This window comes from Plectropomus leopardus, chromosome 13 (assembly GCF_026936395.1).
Source record: "Plectropomus leopardus strain MGB_pleo_1.0 chromosome 13, ASM2693639v1, whole genome shotgun sequence".
NCBI lineage: Eukaryota > Metazoa > Chordata > Actinopteri > Perciformes > Serranidae > Plectropomus > Plectropomus leopardus.
Window position 1 is genome coordinate 18,278,243 of NC_142188.1, and position 14,983 is coordinate 18,293,225.

A 14,983-nucleotide genomic window follows, 5' to 3' on the forward strand; every position below is an offset into this window, starting at 1 on the left:
GATGAAAACAGGCAGTATTTTGTTGCATCACACCAACAAAAGGGCTAAAATTATCATGTCCACTCTGGTATCATATTTCCATTACTGGATCGAGCTGGAGCTGATAAATACTCATGACTATAGTGTAATTTGACCAGGGATTGAATGTGGATTGTTACACTTCTCGTGAATTTAAAAAATCCATATGTTAGGGAGTGTTAATGGGTTTATATCCAGTGGGAAACGTTCTTTTGTCGCTTTTTGCATGCCTGTAACAACCACAAAATATTCATATTTGAGCTGCTGGAACCATTTCATTGGGGCATGTTGCAGATAAATCTCCTGTTGACTGACTAATCATTAGACCTCTGAACACAGAGAACTAATTTCTCGCACTGGTAGTGATTATCCTTCTGCACTCAGCCATTCTTACATGTGTAGTAGTGTTAAACTAATGACCACTGATTAAAAAATGACAAAACACAAGGGATGGTAATTTGGGTTTGTCAGATCATGTGAGCATGAGGGGGGAAAAATAAACCATCTGCACATCAGGTTGGAGTGTCACGACACAAGAAGCAAGAACACAAGGTAGAGCACAACGTAAAAATTAAATATATTCTGAAATATTTAAAACACCAAGACATGACATTATGTGTACTGGCAACACCAGACAGAACAAGGGGATGATTGGCAGATTGGCTGCTACCAACCACTGCTGATGAGCCTTTAGATATAATTCTGGACTTGGAGCGAGGAAAACTAAGCATGACAAGATTGAGATAATAGTCGCATATACGTATGTGAAGAGATGTTACTGTGTGTGTGTGTGTGTGTGTGTGTGTGTGTGTGTGTAGGTGATATGATTCCTCTTGAGTGTGGCTTGTGAGGTGGAAGAGGAGATTACTGCACCACGCTTCTATAATTACCTCTCATCTCTCAGTCGGTGCTCTTAAACAACGGGGAACGCCAGGCTACCACACACACTCCGACACATGCACACACACACACAGTGGGGCGCACTTCAGTACAATGTAGCAGGCTGAGAGGGAGTTATTTCTAGAGGGTTACATTTCACTCAAACGGTGATTGGAGACCACCCACACTACCTTTAGGCAACACAGGTCAGCTTAGCTTTAAGCACACACACGCTCTCTCTTTGTGTGTGTGTGTGTGTGTGTGTGTGTGTGTGTGTGTGTGTGTGTAAGAACAGTGACTCACCTGTAGCTGTCCTTCCCACACAAAAAACCCACTTAAGAATCCATTCTCACAAGTCGTGCACTCACATCACACTATATACTTTTCCATTTTAGTGAGGATTATGCAGAAAATCACCTGTCACCTGCTCCTTCTCTGTCATACACACACACACGCACACACAGTACACACTGGGCCACTCTGCAGTCATGCACATCTATAATATCAAAACCATCATAAACAAATGACCAGCGATATTTCTCCACAGCTTAAGCTGCATCACATCTTCATTACACTGACTCTTATTGGCAAGAGGCAGCTTTAATAACCATGCTAACCATCAGGGATAAGTATGTTTTAGAGTTGACAGCGTTGTACAAAGATGAATTAACCATGCAATTCAAAGCTTTGAAAAAGTCATTAAAAACTATGCCAGGAGTAAATTGCTCTGCCACACTGAATGACTTGGTGCCTCTCTCTCTCTCCCCTCGCTCAACTATTAAAAAAGCAATATGACTTCTTGCGGACAGTCAGACACGGGGGACCACTTCAACACGCTGGACTGAAAAGAGGAGAAAGAGGAAGTGCTGATTCTTGCTCAGAGGTTTATAAAAAGTTTCATCTCCTGCACTGTCACATTTACTAATCCTCCATAATGCATCTCATTATCAGGTGCATATTGCACACTAATCTGCAAGTAATTACAGAGCCAAAGGTAAAGTTTCAGAGCACTGGGGGAAAAGACAGTCAAGCTGCTGGAGTGTGTTGTGCAGTCTCTGAGAAGCTGTGCAAAGCCCAGTGTTTGTCCGAGCATGACGGTCAGCACACTGTGTGGGTTGGCTGACATGACTTACAATTCCCATGCTGAGTAGATGGATGTTTTTAAGTTCAGCAGAACAAATTCGTCTTCTTTTTTTTTCCTTTTTTCTTTTTAAACTTTCAACAATAGACTGAAGAAAAAGTGAACCTGCTGCTTCTTAACTCACCCACACACACATGCCTACACACGCTTTGACACACACAAAAATATTCACACACATGGTTTTGCTGAGACACCTTGCAATCTTTTCTTAATTTAGGGTGCATTAAATTTGTGACAAATGAGATTATGGTGTCCCTGTGGAGCCTGAGGCACACAGCTGTCTGGACAGGCACTATTTCCCTCTGCAGGCCTGAGATGTGTTCAAGCATAAAAGCAAGCATTTTATTTAGGCAGCTGGCACTTAACTGGCAAACGGTGCTCGCACAAGCGGGGGAGAGCTGTGAGCTATAATGTGACAATGGGAGGCTGTGGTGAGGCGAAAACACCTCAAGAGAGTGATCAGATTGCAAAGGAGCGCGCACAGGGTGCAGGTATGTGCAGGCATGCTCACTGCCAATCAGTGAACCGCTTCATTATATGGCGATAAAACTGATAAAGTGGAGGTACTGCCATCAGGGAGAAAGAAAGCACAATATATGACCAGGTTTGGGTTTTTTTTTCATTTTTTATCCAGACACCCACAAACAAAACTAAGCACAAATCCCCCCCGTTTTATAATCCACATGGCATTAAAAGTCGCTCAGGTGTCCGCTGCGTTTGCAGAGAGTATCATCTCTTTTTTAACTACAGAGCCACACTTCTTCGGATTATCAGGCTCTCAGGCTCGCGGCAATATGAGGGATTTCGGTCAGAAAAGTGATGACACACACCAAAGCAGATCGCGGAATCTGCTCCATAGTTTGGGCGCCAGATCACGGTCAGACAAGTGTCATCAGCCCTGCAGCGCCTTTCATAACAGCCAGCGACAATAAGGTGGTCTCCCATAGCTGAGCCAGGCAGGCAAATTATCACACTGTCTTAAAATTGTTGACAAAAAACCAGCAACATTACGCACCACATTACGCAACCACAGAAGCATGCAACACTGACATGAAAAGATTCAATATGTAATTTTTTTTCCCCCCATTAACCTGTCACACATTTCTTTAATCCCGCGGGTAAAATAATTCTAAATTCTTCTACTTAATTGCAGTAACACAGCAACAACACGGATAAAACAAAAAAGCATTTGTAACCACGGAAGCTGTGAATTAAAGTACAAAAAAAACGATCTAAACTTACACGTGCACTAAAAATAAATTGTCAATATCCAGAAAACAAAACATATTCTGCTCTGTTTTCGTTTTGGGATGAGATGAATGGCAGGCAGGTTGTGACATTTCAAAGCCACCTGAAGTTCAGTGCTGCTCTCAGCTTATCAGCTTTACATATTGAATCTTATTTTCTGCAGGCGATCACACACATTCATCGATGTTTCAGACGCTCTTTTGCTCACCCGTTAGCTGGTCATAGGATCCGTCCAGCTCCCTGGAGTCCGACAAGCTTTGGTCACGGTTTTTCGCCTTCATTTTTCCCGTGTGCGCCGGAATGTGGAACTGTGGCAAACAGCTGATATGTTGGCGATCCTGTTTGAGGAAAATAATAACAGTGTTTTTTGTTGTTGTTCGCCTTCACGGAGGATGGCTACAAGTACACTAGCGTTAACAAGTCATAATTGATTTGCCATAGATGAAACAAGAGAGCCATGTAAGTTGTTATTTCCCCGTGTCTGTTTCTGTGTGCGCTCTCGGCATTCAGGAGCGGAGTGAACCAAGCGCGCTTCTGGTCGGCACTCACATGGGCTGGCACGCGCGCATGCACGCACTTAGGTACGCACACACAGAAAGAGACAGGAAGAGAAAGCCAAATTAAGAAAGAATCAAATTTTGTGACATATATTGTTTTAGCTTTTTTAAAAACATTATAATGAATGCATGGCCAAATTCCTAACATTTTCCCAAAGTGGCATTAAGCAATGAGTTAGCCTACAGAAAAATGTCACAAACGAAGAAACGAGTGAGGAACGAATCATAAACGAGATTATAATTAATGAATCGTTGACGAGTGCTTCCTCGATAACCCCAAGGTAAGGATATATAATGATGGGATGGAACATAAAGGGTAAGTAAAGCTCAGATAATCATGAAGTAATGAGGGACTTCTTATTAACTACTCAATATGATATACCACTTTACTTTAGGGGCACAAAAGGAGGAACTAATGATTAGGTAATGAGAAATTAATGAGTCGTTACTAGTTTGCACCAGTCAGTGACTGATTCAAAGGTAATCAGGAATCACTAATGAAGATTGAGGTTCCTATACCAATTCACAGATACTTCTGAGCTTATCATTACCCAGTGATTCAATGTTACAGTATTCCTGTCTGTTCCAGTAACTCATTATGTAGTATATACCATTGCGCCTCTTAATGCAGTGTTTCCCACATATTCATTTATTTGCGGGGGCCCACCACAATATCAACATCTGCAGGCACATTATATATTTTTGGATCTGGAATATACCAACACATTGCCATCCCAAGTCATCACATATTGCCACTTTGTCAGTGGACTTGCACATCTACATATTGCGTTCTAGGCATCCTCCTGCATCTGCTGTTGATGTTCTGGGATGCCGCAACCAACATTGATATCAACAAAAGCGCATGGTAAAAATATGCAAGAAAGGCACAGGTGGTTTAGGAAACAAAAGGACGTGGATTGGTTTCGAAAAAAACTCATGGTTTGGCCCTGCAGTCATAGAGTAAGTGAACACCAGGCTCCAGGGTGAAAGTCCAGGGTTTGTTGGACCGTCCCAGCTCCTTGTACTATAAAATTACCAGCAACGTTTTAACCTGACACCTTCCAGCAGCGTATCATACAGCCACAACAGGCTCTGTCCGGCTGCAATATTGACTGACACTGCCCATCCGTATATAATACTGCCATAACCAATGACGTCCGGCCAACCAGCAGCATATCATAACACTGCAAAAGGTGGCTTTTAGCGATGATATGTTACGCCGAAATCCCTGACAAAGCAGCAGTCCTTCACGACTTTGGAATGAGAAGGTGCTGAATATACATACCGTTCATTGGTTAGTCATTACGCCACATTTTTTGGGCACAGAGCATGCTCTGGGTACAGATGAAGCAGCAGAATGTCAGCTCAGTAACAGTGAAACTCATTATGCCGGGTCTCAGACTTTGCATTCACTGGCCTCCGAGCAACTCATCCTCCTCTTCGTCTGATCTGACCGATTCTGATCGGATCAACTGATCAGTTACTCACCCCAGGACTTAAACTCCACAAACTGCAGCTACCGCCACACAAATTCTTATACTGTGGAAAATACGTGAAGTTTCATCTTGTGAAACAATCTGAGGCACGTGGCGTATGAAAGGGAGGGTATTGGGGTCCCTCCAAAGGAAATTTGGAGCTTCAAATGTTTAATTTCCTAGATTCTGGTGAATTTTTATGCATCAATATGTGCCTTTACTGCATGAGTTTATGGTGGAAATGTCTTAGATTTTAACAAAATAAAAGTCCCCTGTTCTTTCATGTTTTTATTGGTGGGGACAAATGTAAATAATGAGAGGGGCAGGTCCTATGTGTCCCCCTTTAAATCTACACCTATGCATAGCACATTAAAACAGGAATGTTGTGAAAGTGATCATTTTAACTTTATTGGCATTGACAGATTTCAATGAGCCTAGATACTTTAACAACTCAGCTGAATTCCTGAAATTCAGTTACAATTTTTAATTTTGCTGTGCATTCCTAATTTTCTCCATCCAGCCAACACAATGAAAACTTTCCTGGGGTGCCACTATAGTCCTCGAATCAGAGTTTTTAATTATCAGTTCATTCATGATTCGTCCCTCACTCCTTCCTCAGTAACTCCTCACATTTTCGTGTGCCGTATTGTAAAAGTCTAACCAGCAACATCTATCTGGCTCCATTCATGCATGCCATTAATATCACCATCACATCCTCCCCTAATGTTCTCCACTGACTCAGAGCCGTGTCGGATGTGTACAGAGACATCAGCAGGAGCAACAAGGAGCACATTGCTGCTGCCAGGCAGAGGTTCTGACTATATCTGATCTATAAATACTCACTGGCTCTGGAAAGCCTTGTGTCTATCCCTTTTCCTCCCCTCCTCTCCCTCTCAGTGTCTTTTCCTCCCTTTGCCTCACTCCTGCTCGCTTACTACAATGTGACATTTGGTCACAATCTGTCAAGCAATCTGTCTTTGATGCCATATTTTCCTACATTTGCAGGGTCTGCATCAATAATGCTCCACTCCTCTCTATCCACGCATTCCTTCATTTATCTCAGGCATGAACTGTTGGAATGTTTGTCGATCTATTAATGTGTGGTGAAGATATTCTTTCATTAAGGTGTTCGAGCCCTTTGCCCCCCTCGAAGGAAGGGTGTAAACTGCAGTGTACTACATGCTAGTTTCCCTCTCAGTTCAACACTGCGCTCAGTCATCCATCCTGATCTCACAGGAATCAATTGACATCTCAATCAGACATGTGTCACCAAAAGGCTGGCCACAAGACCTTGTCTTCAGATAAGGCTGCCTTACGGGTCAGATCTGTCACTGACATAACCATTCAAGTGTGCACTTGTCACATGTAGCAGTCCCGCAATGTCTACATGCAAATGCACATAACATGTAGCCCTTGACCTGGATGTCATCATGTGAGCTTGCAGTGAGTTATTTAGAGGATAGTGCTGTTGATGAAGGTTTTCTCTCTGTTGGAGATAATGTGTTTTAAACATCTTATTTCATCTGGTTCTACTTGAGGTCTCACACCCAAATTTGTTTGCTCTATCAACTATGTCTTGACTGCTGCTGAAAGCTGATTTTGTCTTTCACAGAGAAAGGAGGTCAGCTGAAAGTCATTTTGATTACAACAGACTCCAAGGGCCCCATTATGTCTCAAATGAAGTGCTTGTGGGATCGTCCAACAGCGTCGGAAGCCCCCTCCCGACACACTTTTGCAATGCCGAAATAGGGGAGCCTGGACCTGACAATTTTTGTAACTTTACAAAATCATTAATCTGACAATCTGTCTACTTCCTGCAGTGATAGGCCAGGTGGGCACTGCAGGTGCAAATGTAAGACAGGATCTGAACCTGTCTTTCAAGCTGTCTTTGTTCGTTCTTTGAAAAAGCCCTTCTGCAACTTTTCCAAAAGTGTTTGTCCTTATTCTTGTTGTATAATTCATTGCATGGGGACTAATTTAACACTATTTCCAGATGTGTTTAGACAGCACATTAAAGAAACTAGCTTGTTTCAAGTGTACTGAAGTCCTAATGCACATTTTCAAACTGAAATTAAAGACCATAATTCCAGGTAACCTCTGCAACATAATCTATTTCTTCTTTGTCCAATTCCAAACAACACTTTCCCCAATATGGCCTTTCTGGTTCATATGTGTCATTTACGCCGGCAACACACTGGTCAGGCATGTCTCGGCTGCTTCAGGTGAGGCACATCTAGAGAAATGAAAGTTTACCTATTTGTTCCATGTGACACACATGGTAGTCAGCAAAAATAGACAGTGAAAATGGTGTTTTGAAAATTATATTGACTCTTTACCACCTTTTACTACAATTTTTAATGTCTTTATCTGTCACAGCCATGAGGGAATACAAATATATCTGTTTTACTCAAACTTCCCCATTTCTGTTTCAAAATAAAAGCCCCTGACAATGTTTCTGTCAACAGTATCCCTGCAGTCGTTGACACAAGGCATTCTGTTGTGAAATATTTGCAGGACCATGTTGTTGACAATGGAGGTGCTTACACAGCTTCATAAATAGGTGGAATATGTGCTTAAAGTTTTGGGAATAGAAGTGCTCATAGCAACAATATTTCCCGTGCAAACACTGCGAGCATGCAAGATGCAGCAGTTTGGAATGGATACCGTCATACGTTGCTCATGCACGCAGTGTGTTCCAGGCATTATACATGTTTTTCACTTGTAACAGACATGCTGGCACTTTAGAAATCTATTTTAACCATCATGAAATGAAGCTGGCCACAGCTGAGGTTCTCAACAAGACATAAAACTGCATGTACTCCTCTGACTGAATGAGCCATTGTGTAATTATACAGCATAATTTAGAATTTGCTTGTTCTTGTGTGTTCAGCAGACCGCAAAGAAATGTGGGTTTGACTCACTAAAAGTCCTCCTGGCTGAAAACTGCAGTGTTTGCAAGCGTTAATGACACACTGGGAGCATATACAAATGACTTTGGCCTCGGTACATTAGGCCAACTCTGTTTGGTCAGATTTCTGATTATTTCCATTTGCTTTTTTAACCCAACACAAAAATAAGATGCCTGAACGTTGGTCATCTGGACTTTTCTTTCTTTTTTGATGTACTAAAACTTTTTAAGAGCAACAGGTGGCCATTTCCAGATGCTTTAACGGTTACTAGAGTCATTACCATATAATTAAGGTAGATAAGGGATGTACGCGATTAGTTAATTAAAAATATTAGATTTTTTACATTATTTTATTAATGGAATGTAATTGTTGTATTGACTGATTTTTATTTATTTATTTATTGACAATACAATTATCTGGCATGTTTCCTGAATAATCATTTTCCTAAAGAATATTTTCAATACATGTTATGTTAGCTTTTATTTAGTGAGCTGTTGTTTTTGTATGCCATTTAAAATATGATTTGAAATGGCTATGCAGTTTTTAACCCTATAGATTAATTTGAGCTCAATTTTGTCAGTCAAAAATCTTTTTTTCTTTTAGACTAGTTGTCTCATCTAAATTTAAAATTCCATGTAAACAAAAGGGAAATTAGTCATTAGGAGCATCCTTCATATACAGCAGATGCCTTCATGGTTGGTTTATCTGTGATCATTTCCATTTTGACAGCTAAATTTGACTGAAAGGCACAGAGAAGAGAGTTATTTTTTTGTTTTTATTTCATCCTTTCATTGAACCAGCGAAATGTCTTATTGAGATTAAAAATCTATTTGAAAGGCACCGAAACAGCCTGAAAAAGAGGTGAGTTAAGGTCATGATCAGTTGGATGTTCCCCCCGCTAGGTCTCATTTGAACCCTGCATGCTGCCAATAAACAGAAGGAGGCCCACAATAACCACAAGGCCTGCCTTTTCTGACATCTAATACCAACAAAATATTTCACAGATACGGACGATTGGATAGTGATTGGATTTCGGTGTGTGGTAAATGAAAGGAGACAAGGAGAGGTGGATTCTAAATGAAGGTGAGGAGGAATGTGTAAGAATGAAGGATGGGGGGAAGTGGGGAGATCGATTCATGGTGAGTTAGAGGGGATTTAGTGAGTCAGAGCCAAAATAAAGAGAATCTGCGAGTCACAGTTGAAGAGGCAGCCTGCGACTGCGAGGTTGGTGGTGGGGTCAGGACTTCTAACAAACCTAGATGTGGACGTGCACACGTCTGTAGCTGTGCAGTGACCCAGAGACAACCTTGTTGTAGCCCAGAACAGAATAACAGACACCAGGCATGATGCCAGCTGGGTAGGAAGGTCTGCTGTTGTTTTGTTAGCGGGGTGTTGTTTGCATCCATATTTTCAACACCAGAAAACATTATGGGCAAGAGAAGGGTCTTTTCATGCTTCTGAAGGTCATTTCACACAGTTGACCCACTCTAACAGTAAGAGATTATTGTTAGATTTTGTGACAGGATTCTGAACTCTCATAAGACCTTTGTATTCTTATTGATTTGACTGTTTTAGCTCATGATCCTGTCAGCAATGAGTCATCACAAATCCTGTCTCTGGATTATGCATGCCGATTGCAATTTATATAAAACTTCATTTCATAACTCCATGTAAAAATAAAAAAAAATACTTTTCAGTGTGAGCCCAGCTGCACATTGCATGTAAGAAAATTCAAATCAAGCCAGAATTAGCTGTTTAATCTCAGATTACACACGAACCTCCAGCACCTTCTAACCAGATTATTCACACCCACTCAAAAGCTTAAACAGACACTCGGACATACAGGTTATTTTCTGAGTGTCTGCAGAAATTGATAAAAAAATGTTTGGAAAGCAGGAGAGAAGAAGAATGGAGACGATAGGAGAGGGAGCAACACTCATCAAACTATTGAGATGCACCCTCTGGCTCCCACTGCAACCCCAAGGTTAGTCCTCTGTCCTTGGCAACTCTCTTATGAGCCAAACTGCACTGTGAATATTAATAGCACAAAAGCTGGGATTCCCAAACCAAGGTGTGTGCGTGTGTGCGTCTGTGTGATACCAACTACAATCTAATCAGCGTGTCACATACTGCACTATACCAGTAAAACAATGCATAATATTTCTATGTAAAGCTTTACCTCAACCACAACTTTCAATATTTGCAGTTTCTGTATAGGATCATAGGAGAGAGCCGTAACGATTCTTTGCCTGAACAATTCAGCTTCTCAGCAAAAAAGATGGAATAGGAAGGATTAACTTAGACAAACCTGTCACTGGCGGTATTTCGAAGCTTCAAGCTTCCCTAAGTAGAAAGAAAACCCTCTTTGTTAAGTATCAGTATTAAAAAGCACTTCAAACGTCTAAATGACACTTCCCTTCATTATTCACCACAGCCCGCGACCTCCAGCACAGAGCTGTCAGTTCGGCACATAGCCAATACTGGCTGAGTGACTGATTGATGATGTCCAGTGAGACTAGAATACACACACACACACACACACACAGGTGCACACTAACAAGACATGAAGAAAAAAGATAAATAAATGTTCCATGCCCCTGTAAATTTCAATCAATTAAAAGAAAATGCATATGGTATGAAGTATCTGTTACATTTGTTTTTTAAAATAAGAATCAGGGTTTCTTATCTGAACTATACACCTGTCCTTGTAGTTCCTTTCGCTGTTGCAGCCCTTAAATAAAATTTATCCTATCTTACATCAACCCCATAACCAGGAAAAATGTTGGCACTGGACGTTTCTACAAACAACAAATACCTTGCATTTGCATGTTATTATGTAGCAAATGTGTTGACATGTTACGTTTTAACATCAGCACAGTGAAGGAAAAGCAGCAATATCTATGTAAAAAACAACTGCTTTTTGTACCACAATCCTGGCAGAAAAAGCAGCAATGTAAAAAAACAACCACTTTTTAATGGCTTAAAGGTAGCTGGAATAGTAGGGAGAAGTTGCATCAAAACACTCACATGTGATGCCTAAAAGACACAGGAAACCCAGCAACAACTCTCTAAATCACAGTCAGTTTTGAGGTTTGGTCTCAAACAATGGTCTGCAACTTGGCAGGCATGCTGATTTATGACATCCCTTTAAAATCGTTAATATGATACATATGAAAGGTACAAATGTAACACATCTAATGCACTGGTTTGGAGTAACATCTAAAGCCAACATTTTATTCTGGTGACTGGGCTGCTGACGTGAAAAATGGAGGCTCACACCGAAAACCTCTTCATTTTGGTATGAAATGCAAATTTTATATCCAAAAATACAGCTTTGGGTAAAAATAATGTTTCAATCTCATTACTTCAGTTTGTTTTCATAACCACTATACAGCCTAAATAAACACAAGAATGATTTTTGAGGGTGTGTATTTGTTCTACTACTGAACTGACCAGACCCTATATGAAACATAGCAATACCACAAAAGGACTGCAATTTATATTCATGTTTTTTCATTGTTTCAGGGTGTTTGAGCAAAAAAACATCTCTCTCAAATCTTGACATAAAGGATAATATGAAGCATTTAATTTTCTTTCAGAGCCTATTCTGTTTACCAATACCAACACATCAGAGGACCATTTCCTCTCGGACAGATACAATTTGTTTTCCATGCCAGTGTCTCAAGTATTGGCTACAAGAAAAGTGATGAATAGGTATGTGACATAAATTGACCATAAAACCCTTAACTGCACAAAACTACTGTATAACTGCAGGGTTTTCTGCACAAAATGTCTTTAGTGTCATAAACTTCACTTTCTTATATATAGTTCTAATATCGCCTGGCTCCAAACCATCTGAAATTTAAAAGCATTTTAGTTCCTCTCCATCTCCCCATGCATACGTCCTTTCAGCCGTTTATTCCCATTTAAACCTACTACTATCAGTTCAGTCAGTTTTAATCAAACCTGCTGTAACCTTAATCCAAACTGACTGCCCGCTCTCGCTCTGCGCCTGTGGCCGCCATTCTCTGATTCTCTTCTCTCTCTGTATCTCCATCTCTCGGAAACCCGTGACCCCTCCTCTTAGCCAGAGATATGTGATGACGCCACTCAGCACAGGATGAGTGTGTGACCTTCAGAAACATGAACAAAATCCCCTCTACGTCAGTTTTTTTCCTCTGTAATCACCCTTGACTGTAATTGTCTTTATTTTGTTTGTTGGTGCCGTCTCAGGAAAAGAAGGACCCCCCCACCCCCCCCTCACCCCCCAGGTACGTTTGCTGTCTCAGCGAGCATTTAAAACCTGTGATAGCTTCTGACAGATGTCAGCTGGGCTGCTGCTACCGACGTCACCTTTTGCCTGAGGGATGACACCCTCTGAGACAGAGTGGCACACACACGCAGCCAAGCCAGAAGTTGTCATCTGGGTGGTGAATCTGTGACAGTGTGGCTATAACCTTCCCATCTCTCTCTCTGCCTCACTTTAATGTATACAGCTCAGGCACACTATAGAAAGCAGCCAAATAATGTTGCGTCTCTTCATGTTTACTGGCCTGGAGGAAAGAAAACCAGGCAGAATAGAAACCTGTATGAATTACTCATGAGTGTAAAGTGCATGCTTTCTCTCTCTCTGACTCCCTTGCTTCACTCTTCATTTTCATTTCCTCCTCTTGTTTTTCCCCCCCTTTTGCCATCCTCTTTATTCCTGCCGTGTGTCCTTGCGGACTCTGTCCCAGACGTGTCCTCTCAGTCCAGACAGTGGACTCATTTCTGTGGAAAGATACACAAACAGACTCTCCCACCCACACACACATTCAGAATTGGAGCATATTACCGGGAGGTGCCCTCTATGATGGTTAATCAACAGACAATTGGTGTTTACATAAATCATCCATCTGCTGTGCACGTTCCTCATATAATACGGTCTGAAAGTGGAAGTCTCAAAGTCGTCATTTTAAAAGCTTCTTTGTGTCCTGGCAGGAAGTTTATAGAAGGCTTTCACAGCAACATAAAACTGTCTGTTGTTGTGTTATTGCCTCTTCATCATACGTTGCTACTGTCTCTGAAAAATTTTGTTCATAAACTGTTGAATGTTTATGCCAAATGTAGTGTGTTTTCAAGGAAACCTGCCTGGATTATGTTCTCTGGAGGCGTCTCCAGTCCAGGAAGTGTCACATTCATTTACAAAGCTGAGGACTTTGACACTTGAGAAAAGGCTTTGCAGAGCTACTGTGCAGCTTTTTTAAACACTCTGGCTAAGGTTAGGAGAGAGCTGTGTTTTGTCACATAATGTGTCTCATCTGTTGACTTCTTTAAATATCTAACCAAATGCAATGATCATTCTGTAACCTTGAACAAAGATTTTAACTTGCCTGAACATAAAAACTTAAATAATGCTTTAGTTGTCATGAGCAGATATTGTAGGAAAAACAATATTGATTTTTTTGACGATTGATATATCCATTGTTTCTACTGGAATCAGCATCATATAGCAAATGGAGACATGAACTGCAATACTTTTCAACGTATATGATGACATTTAGTCAATGTGCTAAATCCGAAAAAGCACGTTGATCGATTCTGATATTTTGTTTCAAAGCCAATATTGGCCAGTACTGATGACATGCCATTATTACCGTGCACCCCTAGAAAAACAAGACAGGTTTGGTATAATAATTTAGCAACTTTGAAGATGAAAAGGTTCCACATGATTTTGATAAATAAGTGAAGAGGCATACATTTCTTCAAAATGGTATTTGCAGTTGGGGTGTCCTGTAAGCCTGGGGTCAGGGTGCTTTTGCAATGCAATGCCATTGTTCTGATTCCCCAAAATTCCAAAACCCCCAAAATGTCCCATTGGAACAAAAGTCAATTTTTCCGACAGCCCATTGTCCTAAAAAGCAAACACACTTTGCTCCAAAGTCCTGTGGAAATACACACTGCCTGCAATTAGTGTCAGTTTTCCAGTGAACCACCGATCCTGAGTGTTTTTAATGAACCTTTACAGCATTTCCCAGCAGTGACTGAGCCACTGAACCCAGTTGTTTTTCACTGAACCCTTCTTTAACACCAACCGTTATGCCACCAAACACAGGTGTTTTAAGCCAAAACCTAGTCTTTTACTAAGTATAACCAAGTGTTTTTTCTGCCTAAATCTAACCAAACGTCCACCAGAGCATTTCTGACAACATATCTGTGGGCGTTTTTTTTTTCTCCTGGTAACAAGCTGTTGAAAAAATAAGCTTTTCTCTGTGAAATGAGACAATTTCAGACTGATCTGACAATTTCAACAGATCTGTGGAATTTTGAACGGCTGGAGTGATGGGTAGACCCAAGGTTGGTGACCATGGACCACAACGTCCCCAGTTCACATACGCCCAGATACCTTTGTTGCATTCTTTTTCTTCCCTTGTTATCTGTGATGTCTGTACTGTGTTTCTCTAATAAAGGCAAAAATATACTAAAAAGAACACCTTAAAAAATATGGCATTTGCCAAAAGCATGAATAAAGCAAAAGAATTCATCAAAATACTATAATGTGTCTGTACAAAGAGAACACCAGATACCTCTACCTGTTACCTAATTATATTTTTCCTACTCAAGAGGTACATTGCGTGACAACATGTATAAATGTGCATTCTCACATACATATGCATGCACCTCCTGTGCTACTCCAGACTAATGAAAAGTGGTGTTTATTGGACCAAGAAGCTGCTGTTTACGCTATAAACCACAAACCTCACATTGATTTGCGTG

General features: G+C 40.9%; 1 protein-coding gene across 2 annotated transcripts in view; it reads right to left on the reverse strand.

Moving 5' to 3' along the window:
• The window catches only part of LOC121954434 (A-type potassium channel modulatory protein KCNIP2), a 115,334-nt gene extending 111,513 nt beyond the window's left edge, over positions 1-3,821 (reverse strand). For both annotated transcript variants that reach the window (XM_088086489.1, XM_042501932.2), the window contains exon 1: positions 3,495-3,821. In XM_088086489.1, the coding sequence (XP_087942615.1) occupies positions 3,495-3,567 (73 nt within the window). In that variant the 5' untranslated portion in view covers positions 3,568-3,821. The remainder of the gene's footprint in view (positions 1-3,494) is intronic.
• Between the last annotated feature and the right edge of the window lie 11,162 nt (positions 3,822-14,983).